The following is a 14,436-nucleotide window of genomic DNA, read 5'->3' as shown; positions in this document are numbered from 1 at the left end:
CCCCGCTTGCTGTGAATTCTGACTTCCTTAGCTCCCAACCTCCTGGACTGGACTCTGGCAAACTTTCTGCTCTGGCACAACTACCTAGCCGTGCAGGTGCAACCTGGCAGGGTAGCACAGTAAACCGTACCACCACTGGAGAGAAGGCAGTATATAAATGGAGAAAATGAAAATACTGCATCAAAGTCCATACTCACAGCTGAACAACACAATTGGCTATAACATTTATAATATTTTCTTATTCATTTCAAAAATGTGGTATGGTATCACTTCAGATGGTATCTGGAGAAGGAAGCAGTGACGCATGGCAGTCCATTTTGTTAGTCTTTAAGGTGCTGGTGAATTCTTGTTTTCTGCTATTATAGATAGACTAACATGACTTCCCAACAATCTATTTCCTCTACCATAATAAACTGGCAAAGGTACAACATATCCCAGAACTTTAAATAATTGTTTTATTCCATTTCAGGTTTACACACATTCAAACAGTGAACATAAATAACAATACACAGCACATTAAAAAAATAGAATATCTGATATCTGTAGAAATACCTAAACTTTAAGGCACTGAGAGCAAGAGAAGGGGAAATACACCATGCCAGTTCCTTCCATTTAAATCAGGGGTAGTCAAACTGCGGCCCTCCAGATGTCCATGGACTACAATTCCCAGGAGCCCCCTGCCAGCGAATGCTGGCAGGGGGCTCCTGGGAATTGTAGTCCATGGACATCTGGAGGGCCGCAGTTTGACTACCCCTGATTTAAATGCTTACTCATCCTGAAAGTGTATACTGTTTATCTTTTTAAAATAAGGTTACATTCACAAGCATGACCATACTCTTTCAGTAATTCCTGGCTGAGAAATTCCTTCCCCAAAGGTAAGAACTGTATTACTTTGGAACACATCGCACAAATTCTGTTATAGGGGGAAATGTTTTGGCAGGTATGAGAATAATTATGCAAGATGGCTTTACAACCCTGTATTTGGTTAAAAAAAATAGCAAGCTATTTTAAATGTAGTAAATTCTGGTTATCACTTCATCACACAACCAATTATGTTTGGCTAAAATAAATTATGGCATCACAAAGCCAGACCAGAATGAGGCCAATGCCTCCTGCACTCACTCTGAATGGGCCAAGATTTCTACCCCGTTTTGTAGCTCTCAACAGATGTAGGAGCATTTTGCATCAAATCCCTGTATCTCCATTCTTGTCCCCCCTTTACAAACTTGGACTTTGTTCTGGGTGTGTAGAATTTTATATGTATGCCAAATTTGGAGTAACATAAATAGCATATGAGATGCTACTATTCTAGCATTCAGCTAATTTTCAGTCTGGCACATACAACTCACATGATGGAGACATGAGGTGGATACGTATCTAAAAGGCAAGTTCCCCAAGAGTCCTTAATACACTGTTTGGGTATCAGTAGTGACACCTAGTGGTCAGTGCAACAATACTGTCTTCAATTATTTATATATGATGATGATATTATATTTATTTAAAGATACAAGTGAATACACAGAGGGGACAACATACAGGTTCTCTTGGCTTAACGAGTCACACACAGTCAGATCAAGCCTGTTTCTCTTTACGTACAGTCGCAGATATCATGGGACAAAAAATCAAAAACCATTTGCAACTAAAAAAGGTGTTTTAACATACATTATCATTATGACCCTAATAGGCCACAGCGGTCAACCAGGAAGAACAAAACGAAACCTGGTTGCTGATGGATGAGAACGTTAAAAATATATATATCCTGATAGTTAACAGGTGATGTTTTTAAAATCTGAATACCGGAAGGTATGCATTTAAATCCACTGAATAAAGGTATATACATGTATATACATGAGGAAACATACTATAATCCACTGCACTGTCTATACATGAACAACTCCCAGAAGACTCAACAGAGTTCTGTCCTTCCCCAAACTGGCTCACATACACTGTCGGCATCATGGGGCATTATGAGGAATGTGAGCTTGGTACATACTTCCAAAATCCTTCTCTATATGCGGTAAAAGTTATTTGTGTTTTGGAGGGAAGGAGCAGGGCTCCATTACATCCTGTGAGACACTTCCACACACAGGAAATATAGTCACGGTAGTAGAGAAGGATGCCTTTAGCACTGTATATCATACGGGTGACAAGTATAAATACAACCATAAATTCAGTAGCTCCAATAGAAGCCTACAGCAATATTTAAATATTAATGTTTTTACAGATTATAAATCTTCCTTGACACGTATATGTCCTTCCTGCAAATCTTCCCGTTTTGGTGCCAGCCACCTGAAATAGACATCCACCGGATCGATGTTCCAGTGCTTATGAAAGGAAATCGGAACTTGATGGGCAAGATAGTCCTTGGGATAATCCACCGGCCGAGCCTGCAGGCAGGATGTAAGAAAGAAGTTCTGTATAATAAGGGTTCATTAGACCAGTTAGAGCCTCTTGTGGCGCAGAGTGGTAAGGCAGCCGCCTGAAAGCTTTGCCCATGAGGTTGGGAGTTCGATCCCAGCAGCCGGCTCAAGGTTGACTCAGCCTTCCATCCTTCCGAGGTCGGTAAAATGAGTACCCAGCTTGCTGGGGGGTAAACGGTCATGACTGGGGAAGGCACTGGCAAACCACCCCGTATTGAGTCTGCCATGAAAACGCTAGAGGGCGTCACCCCAAGGGTCAGACATGACTCGGTGCTTGTACAGGGGATACCTTTACCTTTTTTTTAGACCAGTTGAGCAGAATCGGTTAGTAATAATGCAATTCAGTAAATCCCAGGTCTCCGTTGTTCTTAAATTAGAAGCAAAGATAATCGAATTCGATAAATCTTGAGTATGCAGAGACCCCTTTACACAAGCTGGGCTCTACACATCTAGGTCACCTTTGCCGCCACAAAGGTCCGTGGGAAGGCATCCAGTGGCAGTGGGGCTGGTGCTCCCTTTCTTTCACTGTGTGTAGGGGCTGATCTGGAGGAAACGTGAGATGGAAACAGCTAGCAGTTTCCATACTTTCAATTGCCTATTGCAAAGCGTGTATCTATCTACAGTCGTCTCAAATATACCGACAGAGAATTGGGGAACTGATCTACTGAAACTAAGGGAGCTATTCTGATAATTATTTACCCTTCTATAACAAAGAAAGCTATAGATTTCAGATGGATTAAATCAGGGGTAGTCAAGCTGCGGCCCTCCAGATGTCCATGGACCACAATTCCCAGAAGCCCCTGCCAGCGAATGCTGGCAGGGGCTTCTGGGAATTGTAGTCCATGGACATCTGGAGGGCCGCAGCTTGACTACCCCTGGATTAAATGAACCAGAATGTAAGTATTGAAGCATAAGTATATCTTTTTTTTTAATCGCTTTTCACCATATTTTCCTATTTCTCCCCAGCTTGTGGATTTAATTGGGTGACCTTTGACTGTAGAAGCTTCAGAGAAATTCTGTGCAACCACATCCAGCACACAGAAGAAATGTCACTAGAATTATACTATCCCAGATTTCCAAGTAGTGTGACTAGTAACATCACTAATTTGTTTATTTATTCCCAGCGGGAGCCCAAAGCTGCTTACATCAGTCTCCTCCATTTTATTCTCACAACAACCGTGTGAGGTAGGCTAGGCTGAAAAAGAATGACCGGCCGAAGGTTACCCAGCGTGCTTCAATGGCACAAGTGAGGATCTGAACCTGGGCTTCCCAGTTATTAGTCTGACGCTCTTACCATGTTGGCTCTGACTGAAGGCTGCATCTACCTAGTTCTTAATATGTCTTCACAATGCCGTCTTGCTCATAATGCTCAGCTGTGTTATAAACACAGCACTGTTCCCCAAATGTTCTCTGGCTTAGAAGGTAAGTTTTTCAAACGTGTACTCAGAAGGTCCATACACAGAAATGCTTCGCTTTACCCAAACTTTTAATGATCACTGTGAACTAACCTTACTTTTAATTTGGTATTTTCTCTTGTTTGAATCAGTTTTCTTTTATTATCATGATCAAAAACTTTCTCTCATTTCCAGATGTGTCCATTATGAGACGTTACTCTTGAATTTCCAAGCAGCTATCCACTATAATTCCCTATGAGTTATCACATGACTGAGAGGGAGGGCACTTGGTACAGCACGTACATAACACATCAGCACGCAAATATTATGAACCAGGACAGAGCCCTTGGAAAGCTGATGCATTTCCCCAAAACTCAGCTGGTGAGCTTGTGATTGCTGAGCTCATTCCGAAGCCGAACACAGAGAAGTTCACTCATTGCTCATTGTAAGGGTATAATAATGCTGGACATATTGTGTTGCTGGAAGCAGCAGATGACTGCCGTTCCACGCTATTAGAGTTGCCATGCAATATATTTTTAAGAGGCTAACTACATTAGCAGTTATATGATTCCACCCAGTGCCATTCTGCTATAGTAATGTTGAAGTACTGTATAATTTTATCCTATCTCGTGAGTATGAAATTAAATTCAAGTTCCACTTTTACTCCAACTATGAAAAGCTCATTTCCCAAACCCTTGCAGCACCAAATGATCCAATAAGTGACACAGCCACTAGAAAAACAAAGCAATGAGACTCTTTGGCAACAGAATAAGCTGGCTGGGAACGGGAAGGAGGACGGGTGGGAGAAAGTGAGGTATTGCCTACTAAGGATCAGGGCAATAAACCAAGACAATTAAAAATCATTCCGTTACGAATAACTTCTCGGAATCACAACAGGATTTCCCAGTCACTCGGTCAAAATTGAACATTAGAGAACCATTATGCACAAGCAATTTTTTTTTACTCCAAGTAGTTATATTAGATGTTTAGATTTGCACCTGAGGTATGAATAAGGATATTAAACATTATTAATTCAACAGTAGTTCAAAATCTAATTCAAAATCTAATTTTAAAGAGAAGTAATGCATTTTAAAGGGATTTTATATGTCTTTTCCTTCCAGAGAGCATGAACACCTTTCTATTGGATAAGGAAGCTCAAACAGGAATTTTCCTCTGTCCTCCTAACAATTTCCGTATTGCCCAGATCAGACAAAAACATCCTCCACGAACACGGCCAGGCAGCTGCTGAGAAGGTCAGCAGAAATCGCCACCAACTTCTACCCTCAGGTGTACTTTTAAATTATTTCATATTAAATTCAATAGGGTTGTTATTCAGCATAGGGATATAGATACGATATGCTATTCTGTAAAATTACTTCCTATATCTAATTTGAAATTAAACCAAAGATGAAAAATAAATGAGAAAACTGCATCCTTCTATTTGATCTGTATCAACTATCCCTCAGGGCCTAAAAAAATGTAATTGACTATGAGGCTTTTCAGACAGTGTTTTGTGAATTCCTGAAGGTACAGGCAGCCTGATTCAGCACTAATCTAATAATACTGAAATTTCCTCACAATTCATAGAATCATAGAGTTGGAAGGGACCTCCTGGGTCATCTAGTCCAACCCCCTGCACTATGCAGGACACTCACATCCCTATCGCTCATCCACTCTAACCTGTCACCCCCTTGAACCTTCACGGAATCTCCGTCAGATGGCTATCCAGCCTCTGTTTAAAAATCTCCAAAGATGAAGAACCCACCACCTCCTGAGGAAGCCTGTTCTACTGAGAAACCACTCTGTCAGGAACTTCTCCTGGATGTTTAGACGGAATTTCTTTTGAATTAATTTCATCCCATTGGTTGTGGTCCATCCCTCCAGGGCAAGAGAGAACAACTCTGCTCCATCCACTACATGGCAGCCTTTTAAGCTGAAGGCCCATTGAAAGATATCCTTGTTTCACTGTAGCTTTGGAATTTTATTCCAGGATTTTATTATCTTGATTTTTATTGTTTCTCTGTATTCTGGTATTAGTGCCTTGTTTTTATGTTGTCATACTGGATAATGCAGGGTTACAAAAGGGAGGGGAAGCTGCATATCCCAGCTGCTTCTGGCCCACACTTTATACTCTCCTATCACTGCCTTCTCCTGGCAGCAAGACAACTCCTCACAATGCCTGTTCTTCTGAATGTACAGTTCAATGTCTTCTCCCAGAATAGGGCAAGTAACACATACCAGGGAAAGGGCACTAAACTATACTACTTAATTCCCAAAGCAAAAAGGGAAGCACAATCACAGTGACAAGAAACAGTGGCATCATGAAGGGTTGGAATGTCTGTGTTACAACTTGGAGGAGTGACTTCCCCATTTTTTTCAAAGCAGATTATTCTGTAAACCTTGCCCTTAGCCTGCAGAACTGTAAACAGATGTTATGGCTAGATGAAGCCACACAAGAGGGCTGGACCAAAACCAGTGGGTTGAAATTAATTCAAAAGAATTTTTGGCTAAACGTCCAGAAGATGTTCCTCACAGAGCGGTTCCTCAGTGGAACAGGCTTCCTTGGGAGGTGGTGATTTCTCCTTCTTTGGATGTTTTTAAACAGAGGCTTGATAGTCATGTGACAGAAATGCTGATTTAATTAACAGGCAGATTGTGAGTGGGTGGGCAGGAAGGGATGTGCCAGTGTTTGTCTCTTGTGGACCTTCCTTGCATACCCAGGGAATTGCTAATTGCTACTGAAAGATGGAAGGTGAATTTCTTCCATGCTAGGCCGGATTCTGGAGATTTTTGGTGGAGGGATCATTTGGGCATGAAATTGGGGTCACTGTGGGTGGGCAGGTAGTTGTGAGTTCTTGCATTGTGCAGAGGGCTGAACTAGATGACCCTGGAAGGGATTCCAGTTCTATGATTCAGCTCTTGGGGTTTCAATATACTTAATTTTATTTTAGATTTTATTTTATGGTTATAAGCTGCCGAATGATTTTTTTAAACTGAGCGCGGGCAGAAATATGTTAAATAGATAAATTGCTCACCTGATGGAACAGAGGGCTGTGTGTTACTGGAATGCCTAAGCCACTGAAACACATTCCAATGACCATGTCATCAGGGGCATCATTGCTGTAACATCGACATCTACTAGCAAATAATCTTTGGATTGCTTCTCTGCTGAAGACCATCCTTAAGGGATAGAGTTAAAAAGAAATTCAAGATATAATGTATTTCATTATAAAAATTCTCAATGATGATCACAGGCACAAATCCATAGTATTACCAGTTTCCTAGTGTTAGAGGCATTGAGACAAGGTAATATCAGCACTAAGTTTATAATCATTCTTCCCACGGAGTTAATATCACAACGGTATTAAGTCAGTAACAACCAATTTGGTACTTTGTTTCTTGACATCCAAATAACAATGATATTAGGAATGGGCACTCATTTCTAACAAACAGTTTAAGCTACTGACAAAAATAAGATGCTTGGGGGTCGAAGCACTTCTCAAGTGCAGTTTTGTTTATGAAGGTCAGAGCTCATCACCCACGCTCACAATTAAAAATGCTGGGAGCTTAAATGTTCTTTCTTTTGGCCAGCAGGCTATTTTCACAAAGGAACTGCATTTCTATCTGTGCTAATTTTCCGTAGCAGAGCAAGACATACTTCTGGAAGACAGAGCTCGGCCACTATGTTTTTGTGCCTTGCCATTATTATCCGGCCACTTGACACAGACGCACGGTGATGGCTTCCCCCCAGTAGTCCACAATATCTACAGAAAGCATCCATCTGTGGAGAATAGTTTGCCCATTATGAGCTTCCTACCAACTGAATCGATTAATCCATTTTAGATTTTAGTTCTAAATTCAACAAATTACCCTCCTCCTCCAGTGATGTAGCTGTAACCGCCTGATCCTAATCCATAGCCATAACGTTCTCCGAGAATCACTGGTTCACTTGGGTTATAGCAGCTGAGAAGTTTCCGGAGCCTAGAGATACTAAAATACAAAGTGGCGCATTCAACTACAATTATTCCAAAATGATACATTTAAAGCCTTTAATATCCCAAAGCCTTTAAGCTGTCAGCCTGTGGATCTATGGCAACAAAACACATGTATACTAATTGTTGACATTGCAGATAAAATGGTCAGAAGACATTCACTTTAAATACTTTATTAAAGAGTTTTTTTTTTACAAAAAAAAATCTTGGATTTGCGCCCAAGTATGATCTATATACTTTATGAAATATTACTTTAAAAGGAATATGTAAGTTTGCCTACAACACAGAGTCTTTGATTTAAAGTAAACATCTATAATTTTCTCTAGGCTGTTCCCTATGGATGGCAAACAAGAATGATTTCAGATCTCAAAAGCAAAATACATCTTCATAAAATTCATTATCATTTTAATGTATTTCCATATTAAAGCAGAACATAGAAAACTAAGGAGGTTAGGAGCCCCATTATTCTGGGCATTCTAAAAAGAGATATTATCTGCTTTAGATATTATCTTCCTACATCTTGCAGTCCAACTGTATAAGCTGTTGCTCTGGTAAATGCGTGAGTTTCTAGATAATGATTCCCAGCTACTGAAATGGTGACTGGAGCACCAAACTGGATCACCACACAATATGGCTGTAGAGCACAACTATCTTTTAACAACCTCTATCTGGAAGTGCCCAAAATATATAGGGTTGGTAAAAGAGATGCTATGCCCCAAGAATCATACTTTACGGCACCATGACAACGCTGCACAGGAGACCAAGCAGTATGCTATTATTCTGAACACACATACACTCCTACAAAGGCATGAGATGAAGCAAGGTAAATTAATCACACTTGCACGTTAATCGGTTCTAGTAATATTACTTGGAACATAAGTTCCAATGGAAGTTCTTTGTATCAAAGCAGCTGAGAAGAATTCAAGTTTTAAGTAATACAACGTTCAGAAAACCCAAAATGATACTGTATATTTAATCTCGATAATCAATACATCTGAATGGTTAGGGTCTGGACAGTGGAAAGCTCATTCTGTGTTCCTATATGCTTTCAAGCTAGCTTTCAACCTCAAGAACATGATCATTGAGTTTATTCAGGGCTTACATATTGCTCCTCAGTTTGTTATAAGAAGTCCCACAGCCTAATATGAGAGAATGAAATGTTCAATTTACAAAGACCCTATGGTCTTGCCATAAGTTGTGAGTTAAAGGCCATTTTCATATTTTATATTTTAAAAAATCAACTGGGACTTCTTCACATGCTGTTTTGGAAAAATACAGCTTATATTTCAGACTACAACAAAGTATTAACTCTTCTAGGCTACACTAAGCTTTTATCTGTATGCCTCTCTTTATAATTAAATAATTCCTTAGATGGTGTAGAAGTTTTGCTAGTTTTGAATTATACAGGATGGTTCACTGGGTATAATGAAAAAATAGCTAATTTTCAGGGTTATTTAGAATAATCCTGGTTACATTCATACATATACATGTTATCTCTCCCTTGCTCTACACCAGAAACCCTGGGGTTTCTTGATGGCCCTGGAAGTGTTCCCTGAATGGGTGGAAGTTAATTATTAATGTATTTTAAAAATTTGTTAAACCTTTATTGAGTGATATGACCAAATATGGACATGTCGACCTGTCCCTCCTACTCTCCAAATGGCCAATGTTGGGCCTGGAGGGGGTGGAAAGGGGGCCCTTAGTGGGTATACACAGCTATGCTTTCCAACCGTAGTCTGTACAATCACACCACTTCTGAGGTTTCTTGAAGCCTGAAGAATGGTAAAAAGGTTAAGAAAGGCTGCTCCACACAAATACTTAGAATTTGAAATGAAATATATTAGCAGAGTGCTAATGTTGTTTGAGGAAACCAGATTACTGTTCTAGACAGGTGCACAAAAGAAGAATGAAGCTAGGTAAAAGGATATTAGAGAATAAGAGAAAACTGAAAGGGCCAAATCCCTTCAGGAATATAATACAAAACAGCTATCAAATAAAATGTGCGCTACAGACTGGAAGAGGAACAAAGGAAGTTCTAAGGTGGGTATTCTTGATTTAACAACCTAGGTGTTTCACAGTTCAGATTAAAAAATGAGATACAGTAGAAATGTATCCTAGCTTCTCTGTCTCTAATGTTCATTGTTAAGATCCTTTTTCCCCCAACTACCATTGATTTTCCTATCACTCCCTTTTATGTGATTGACTTCTAAGTGACATTGCAGCCAACATGTAAGCATGGAGTATGAGCTGTCACTGGTGAATAGACAGCTATATCTCATCCTATCTAAAGCTTTGAAGAAATTGCACTCTAATCAGATAATGTTTAGATAATGTTTCTGACTTTGGCATCAGCTAAGGCATCGCCGATGAATCTGTGAATAAAACACACGCTTTTGCCTCCAGCACCTATATTGATTGATGCAGATCTTCCCTGCCAGAATGCTATTCTGTGAACTGCATCTCTGCCATAACAAATTTAAACACAGAGAGTGGAAGCTGTCCGGGTTGCCTGGCTGGCATTGCTGGTCATGGCATAGCACATGCCTCCCTCCTCAAGCCACTGGCAAGGGCAAGGGGCACTCTTTCATAGCAGCATCTGAGCACGAACAGACGGAGCTCTTCAAAGAACATATTAACTAATCAAAAGGGCAGAAATAGCATGTTCTTCTCAAAGGGAGGATTTTCAAAGCAGCAGATATCTATTTTAGAGACACGGTATGGGGAAGAGATAGGATATATTGAAGCTTCTATAACAGATATAGCTGCTGAATTCCAAAAATGAACAAACATGGCAGAACTCTACAGAAACTAGTCTGTTAAGCATAAAATGCCTTTCTGTGCCATGGTTTGTCCTTTCCATGCCATTACTTCCTTCGTGCAGGATAAAATTACAGCTTGCAACGTGTAATCTACAGTTCAGAATGTATCCAATTCGGACTCTAAATGTGTGTCGGGCATTCTAGCTTTTAGTACCGGTTTTAGAGTATCGAGATAAACTAAATTTCTTTGCCATCACATAATCATGAAATATTTTTATTTCCTTCTATTAATTGAAAAATGCAATCGCCATATTCCTCCCCCTTGTCTACATTGCACACTTCAAATACTTATTTTACAACAACCATAATAATGCTTTATTTTTGTAGCTTGCCCTTCCTTGGTAGCTTATGGCCGGTGACAACATAGTTAAAATTCAATCATATGGTATACGACCACATTAAAAAAAAACATCTTATATAAATTATATCAGACCCTGATGAAATTGAACAGGGTGATGGTAGTGGTTAAGATCCCTAGGGGGGCAGATCTTCCCTCTGTTTCAGCACTGAGGCCCGCACTTCTTGATGTTCTATTGGGGTCAACCATAGACCTGGTGGAACAGCTCTGTCTTGCAGGCCCAGCAGAACAGGTCAAGGTCCCTCAGGCCATGACCTCTTTCAAGCAGAGCTGTCCACCAGGCTAGGCCAAAGTTGAAAAGGCCAATCTCTACACTACCATTGTTCCATGGAGGTTGGTTCTGTTTCTCCATTTATTTCTATTTGATCTGTTTTTATTGTGTTTTACCACTGTTCCGGTCTATGGCTATTTCAAATAAAGAACTGAACTGAACTACACTACCATCATCTTCAATATATGTGCATCTCTCCCTTTGAGCAGTCTGTGAACCCAACACATGATATTATCTTATCTCAGTGTTACAGTCAGAACAACATCAAAACAGCTGCACACAACATGCAGGAAAACAGCAGCAGCGGTACAGGAAAATACAACATCTAATTCCTGATGCAATTTGAGTGGAACTGTTATTCCCCCCCAATGAAACTGTTGTTACAAACTCTTACGGCCCAAATTACTTCAGGTTGCTGAAGATGGCACAGATCCACTAAATTGTAGTCCATCTGGAGGACCACAGGTTGACTACCCCTGCACTAAATAATACAGAAGAGATGCTGGAAAGATTAGCTTTTATTCCTAAACTGGTACCACAGTTCTTCCCCAACATGCAATTTTTTGATTTTTGCAGAACTGGCACTGTTACCAAAAACAAACTATGTTGCCATCTTTCAGGACACTCATCAAGTTTTCTGGCATGAGTTTTTAATGTAGCTAGCTGTTGCTGTAATTTAACGTTTGAGAGGTTTTGGGTAAGCTCTAAATTATTTGGCTCTCTTATCTGACAGTTCGTTTTTCACCTGAGATGGCTGTTGTTGCATGTTAGTTTTCCATCTGTGGCTTCCAAATGAGTTGACTTGTAAGAAAGCTACCTTTGATAATGTTATCCATACCTTATTAAAGTGTCATCATCCACAATGACTAGCCAAGGGGTTGTAGAAGAGTGATGGTTTAAAAATCTTTCCAAAATGTTAAATGTTTTCCCACAATGACCTACGTGAGAGATGATCCAAAAATAAATGCAATGTAATAATTCAACTTCTCAAGTAGCAATGACAAAACATCTCCAAATCCTATAGCCAATGGTGTTTGTCTAGCAGTACCTTATTATATTTATTTAGAATCAAAGAATCACAGAATCATAGAATCATAGAGTTGGAAGGGACTTCATGGGTCATCTAGTCCAACCCCCTGCACTATGCAGGACACTCACATCCCAATCGCTCATCTACTGTAACATGCCATCCCTTTGCCTTCACAGACTCTCCGTCAGATGGCTATCTAACCTCTGTTAAAGAATTTCCAAAGATGGAGAACCCACCACCTCACAAGGAAGCCTGTTCCACTGAGAAACCGCTCTAACTGTCAGGAACTTCTTCCAGATGTTTAGATGGAATTTCTTTTGAATCAATTTCATCCCATTCGTTCTGGTCTGTCCCTCTGGGGCAAGAGAGAACAATTCTGCTCCATCCTCTATTTGGCACCCTGTTAAATATTTGAAGATGGTTATCAGATCCCCTCTCAGTCATCTCCTCTCTAGGCTAAACAGACCAAGCTCCCCCAACCTTTCTTCATATGTCTTCATTTATTGACTCCATTTATACCCTCCCTTGGTCACAGCTTCCAGCATTCTCCATTTTATCCTCAAAGTCACTGCATGATGGAGGTTAGGCTGAGAGTGCACAACTGGCCCAAGGTCACCTAGCAAGTTTCCATGGCAGGCTCAGTATCTCCCAGCTCCTAGTCCTACACTGTGACCACACTGGTGTAATACACATGTGTGCACACACACAACAGAAGCTTCTAGGAGACATGGAGATTTGAACCTCGGTCTTCCAAATCCCAATTCGACACTAATCTCTACAACACACTGACCATGGGTATTAGTGGTTGTTGGATTCTCACTAGTTTAATACGAGGCTTCAAAGATGTGCTAGGACCTAGAGCAGTGATTGCCAATATGATGATGCCCATATGTGCTACATAGCACCTCCCAGGGTGTTTCCTGGCACCTGCTTGCTTCTTGAACTTTGGGTATGAAGTCCTAGGGATCTTTCATAGAACAGAACAAACTGGAAGCTTTTTTTGAAAACTGAACCTAAACAATATCTCTTTCTTCAAACCAGAAGGCAAATCCCAGCCACCTTCTGCCTCCTTGGGTCAGGATGTTATTCAGAAGAACCCAGAAGGGTGACAGTGGCTGGTAACCTCTACCCAGTGAGTTTACTGTAGAAGTGAGGATTGAATCAGTGCAATCCAAGTTTGTAGCTTCATCTCCCTGAGAATATACTACACCAATTCTCAGATAATAACATTTATTTAATTGATTTATTTCATTTATACCCCTGCTTTTGTCCCCAATGAGGACTCAAAGTAGCATGCTGCGTTTCCCTTCCTCCGTTGTATGTTCACAATGTTACTATGCTAGGTTAGGATGAGAGTGTGTGACAAGCCCAAAGTCATTCAGTGAGTTTCCATGGCAGAGTGAGGATTCAAACCTGGTTCTCCCAGATCCTAGTCCCACACTGTAACCTCTATACTGCACCGATGCACATACACCTCTGAAGTAGGGAATTTTGGTCAGGGGTTCTGGGAATACAGAAGAACCATATATTTTCTATTTAAAGCTACTGAACATTATGCATGAAATTACTTCTTGAATTTTCCATAAAACTTCCAAGCTTGAATATATGATAGATATAAGCAGCTATTATTCTAGCACCATATATCAAGTCCTTCATGCACCAACAACCTGAGTTGGCACCAGCAGAGATTCTTTGCTATCAGTAAGGAGATCTGTCATAGTTATTGTGGCAGCCTGATTTATCAGACAACTACTAGACCAGAGAAGCAGATTAGACTGCAGGACTTAGAAGGGGAAGGTAACAAACTGTGTTTGAGGACCTTGCAACTTATGACTTGGGAAAACTCAGTGCAGAATATCTCTTTTCCTAGGAACTGTAGGTGGGAAAAACCGCAGAAGGGCTAAGAATGCAAGTTTCTATGCCTTGGTCAATGCACCAGTTACCTTCTTTTTGCACACCTATTTGCAAGATTACAGATCCTCCCTATGGACAGAACAAAGCTAAGAAAGAAAGGGGGAAGGAGGAAGTAATTTGATGTTAAGGGGCAGGGAACTCGGCAGGCAGAGATTTGATACTGCCACTCTTCCACCCCACAGGCTTCACCCTTTATCAGAGCCAGGCAGGGTATAATGCAGAGAATGTGTTAGCAACT

General features: G+C 40.5%; 1 protein-coding gene across 1 annotated transcript in view; it reads right to left on the bottom strand.

Annotated features, from left to right (window-relative positions):
• Window positions 1-720: 720 nt before the first annotated feature.
• The window catches only part of B3GLCT (beta 3-glucosyltransferase), a 79,444-nt gene continuing 65,728 nt past the window's right edge, over window positions 721-14,436 (bottom strand). Inside the window, exons 12-15 of the mRNA XM_077341822.1 lie at window positions 12,093-12,192; window positions 7,685-7,804; window positions 6,850-6,994; window positions 721-2,387 (exon numbers count right to left, since the gene is read on the bottom strand). Of these exons, the coding sequence (XP_077197937.1) occupies window positions 2,226-2,387; window positions 6,850-6,994; window positions 7,685-7,804; window positions 12,093-12,192 (527 nt within the window). The 3' untranslated portion in view covers window positions 721-2,225. The remainder of the gene's footprint in view (window positions 2,388-6,849; window positions 6,995-7,684; window positions 7,805-12,092; window positions 12,193-14,436) is intronic.

This window comes from Paroedura picta, chromosome 6 (assembly GCF_049243985.1).
Source record: "Paroedura picta isolate Pp20150507F chromosome 6, Ppicta_v3.0, whole genome shotgun sequence".
NCBI lineage: Eukaryota > Metazoa > Chordata > Lepidosauria > Squamata > Gekkonidae > Paroedura > Paroedura picta.
Note: the sequence above shows the minus strand (reverse complement) of the source record. Positions and strands in the feature narration are given on the sequence as shown.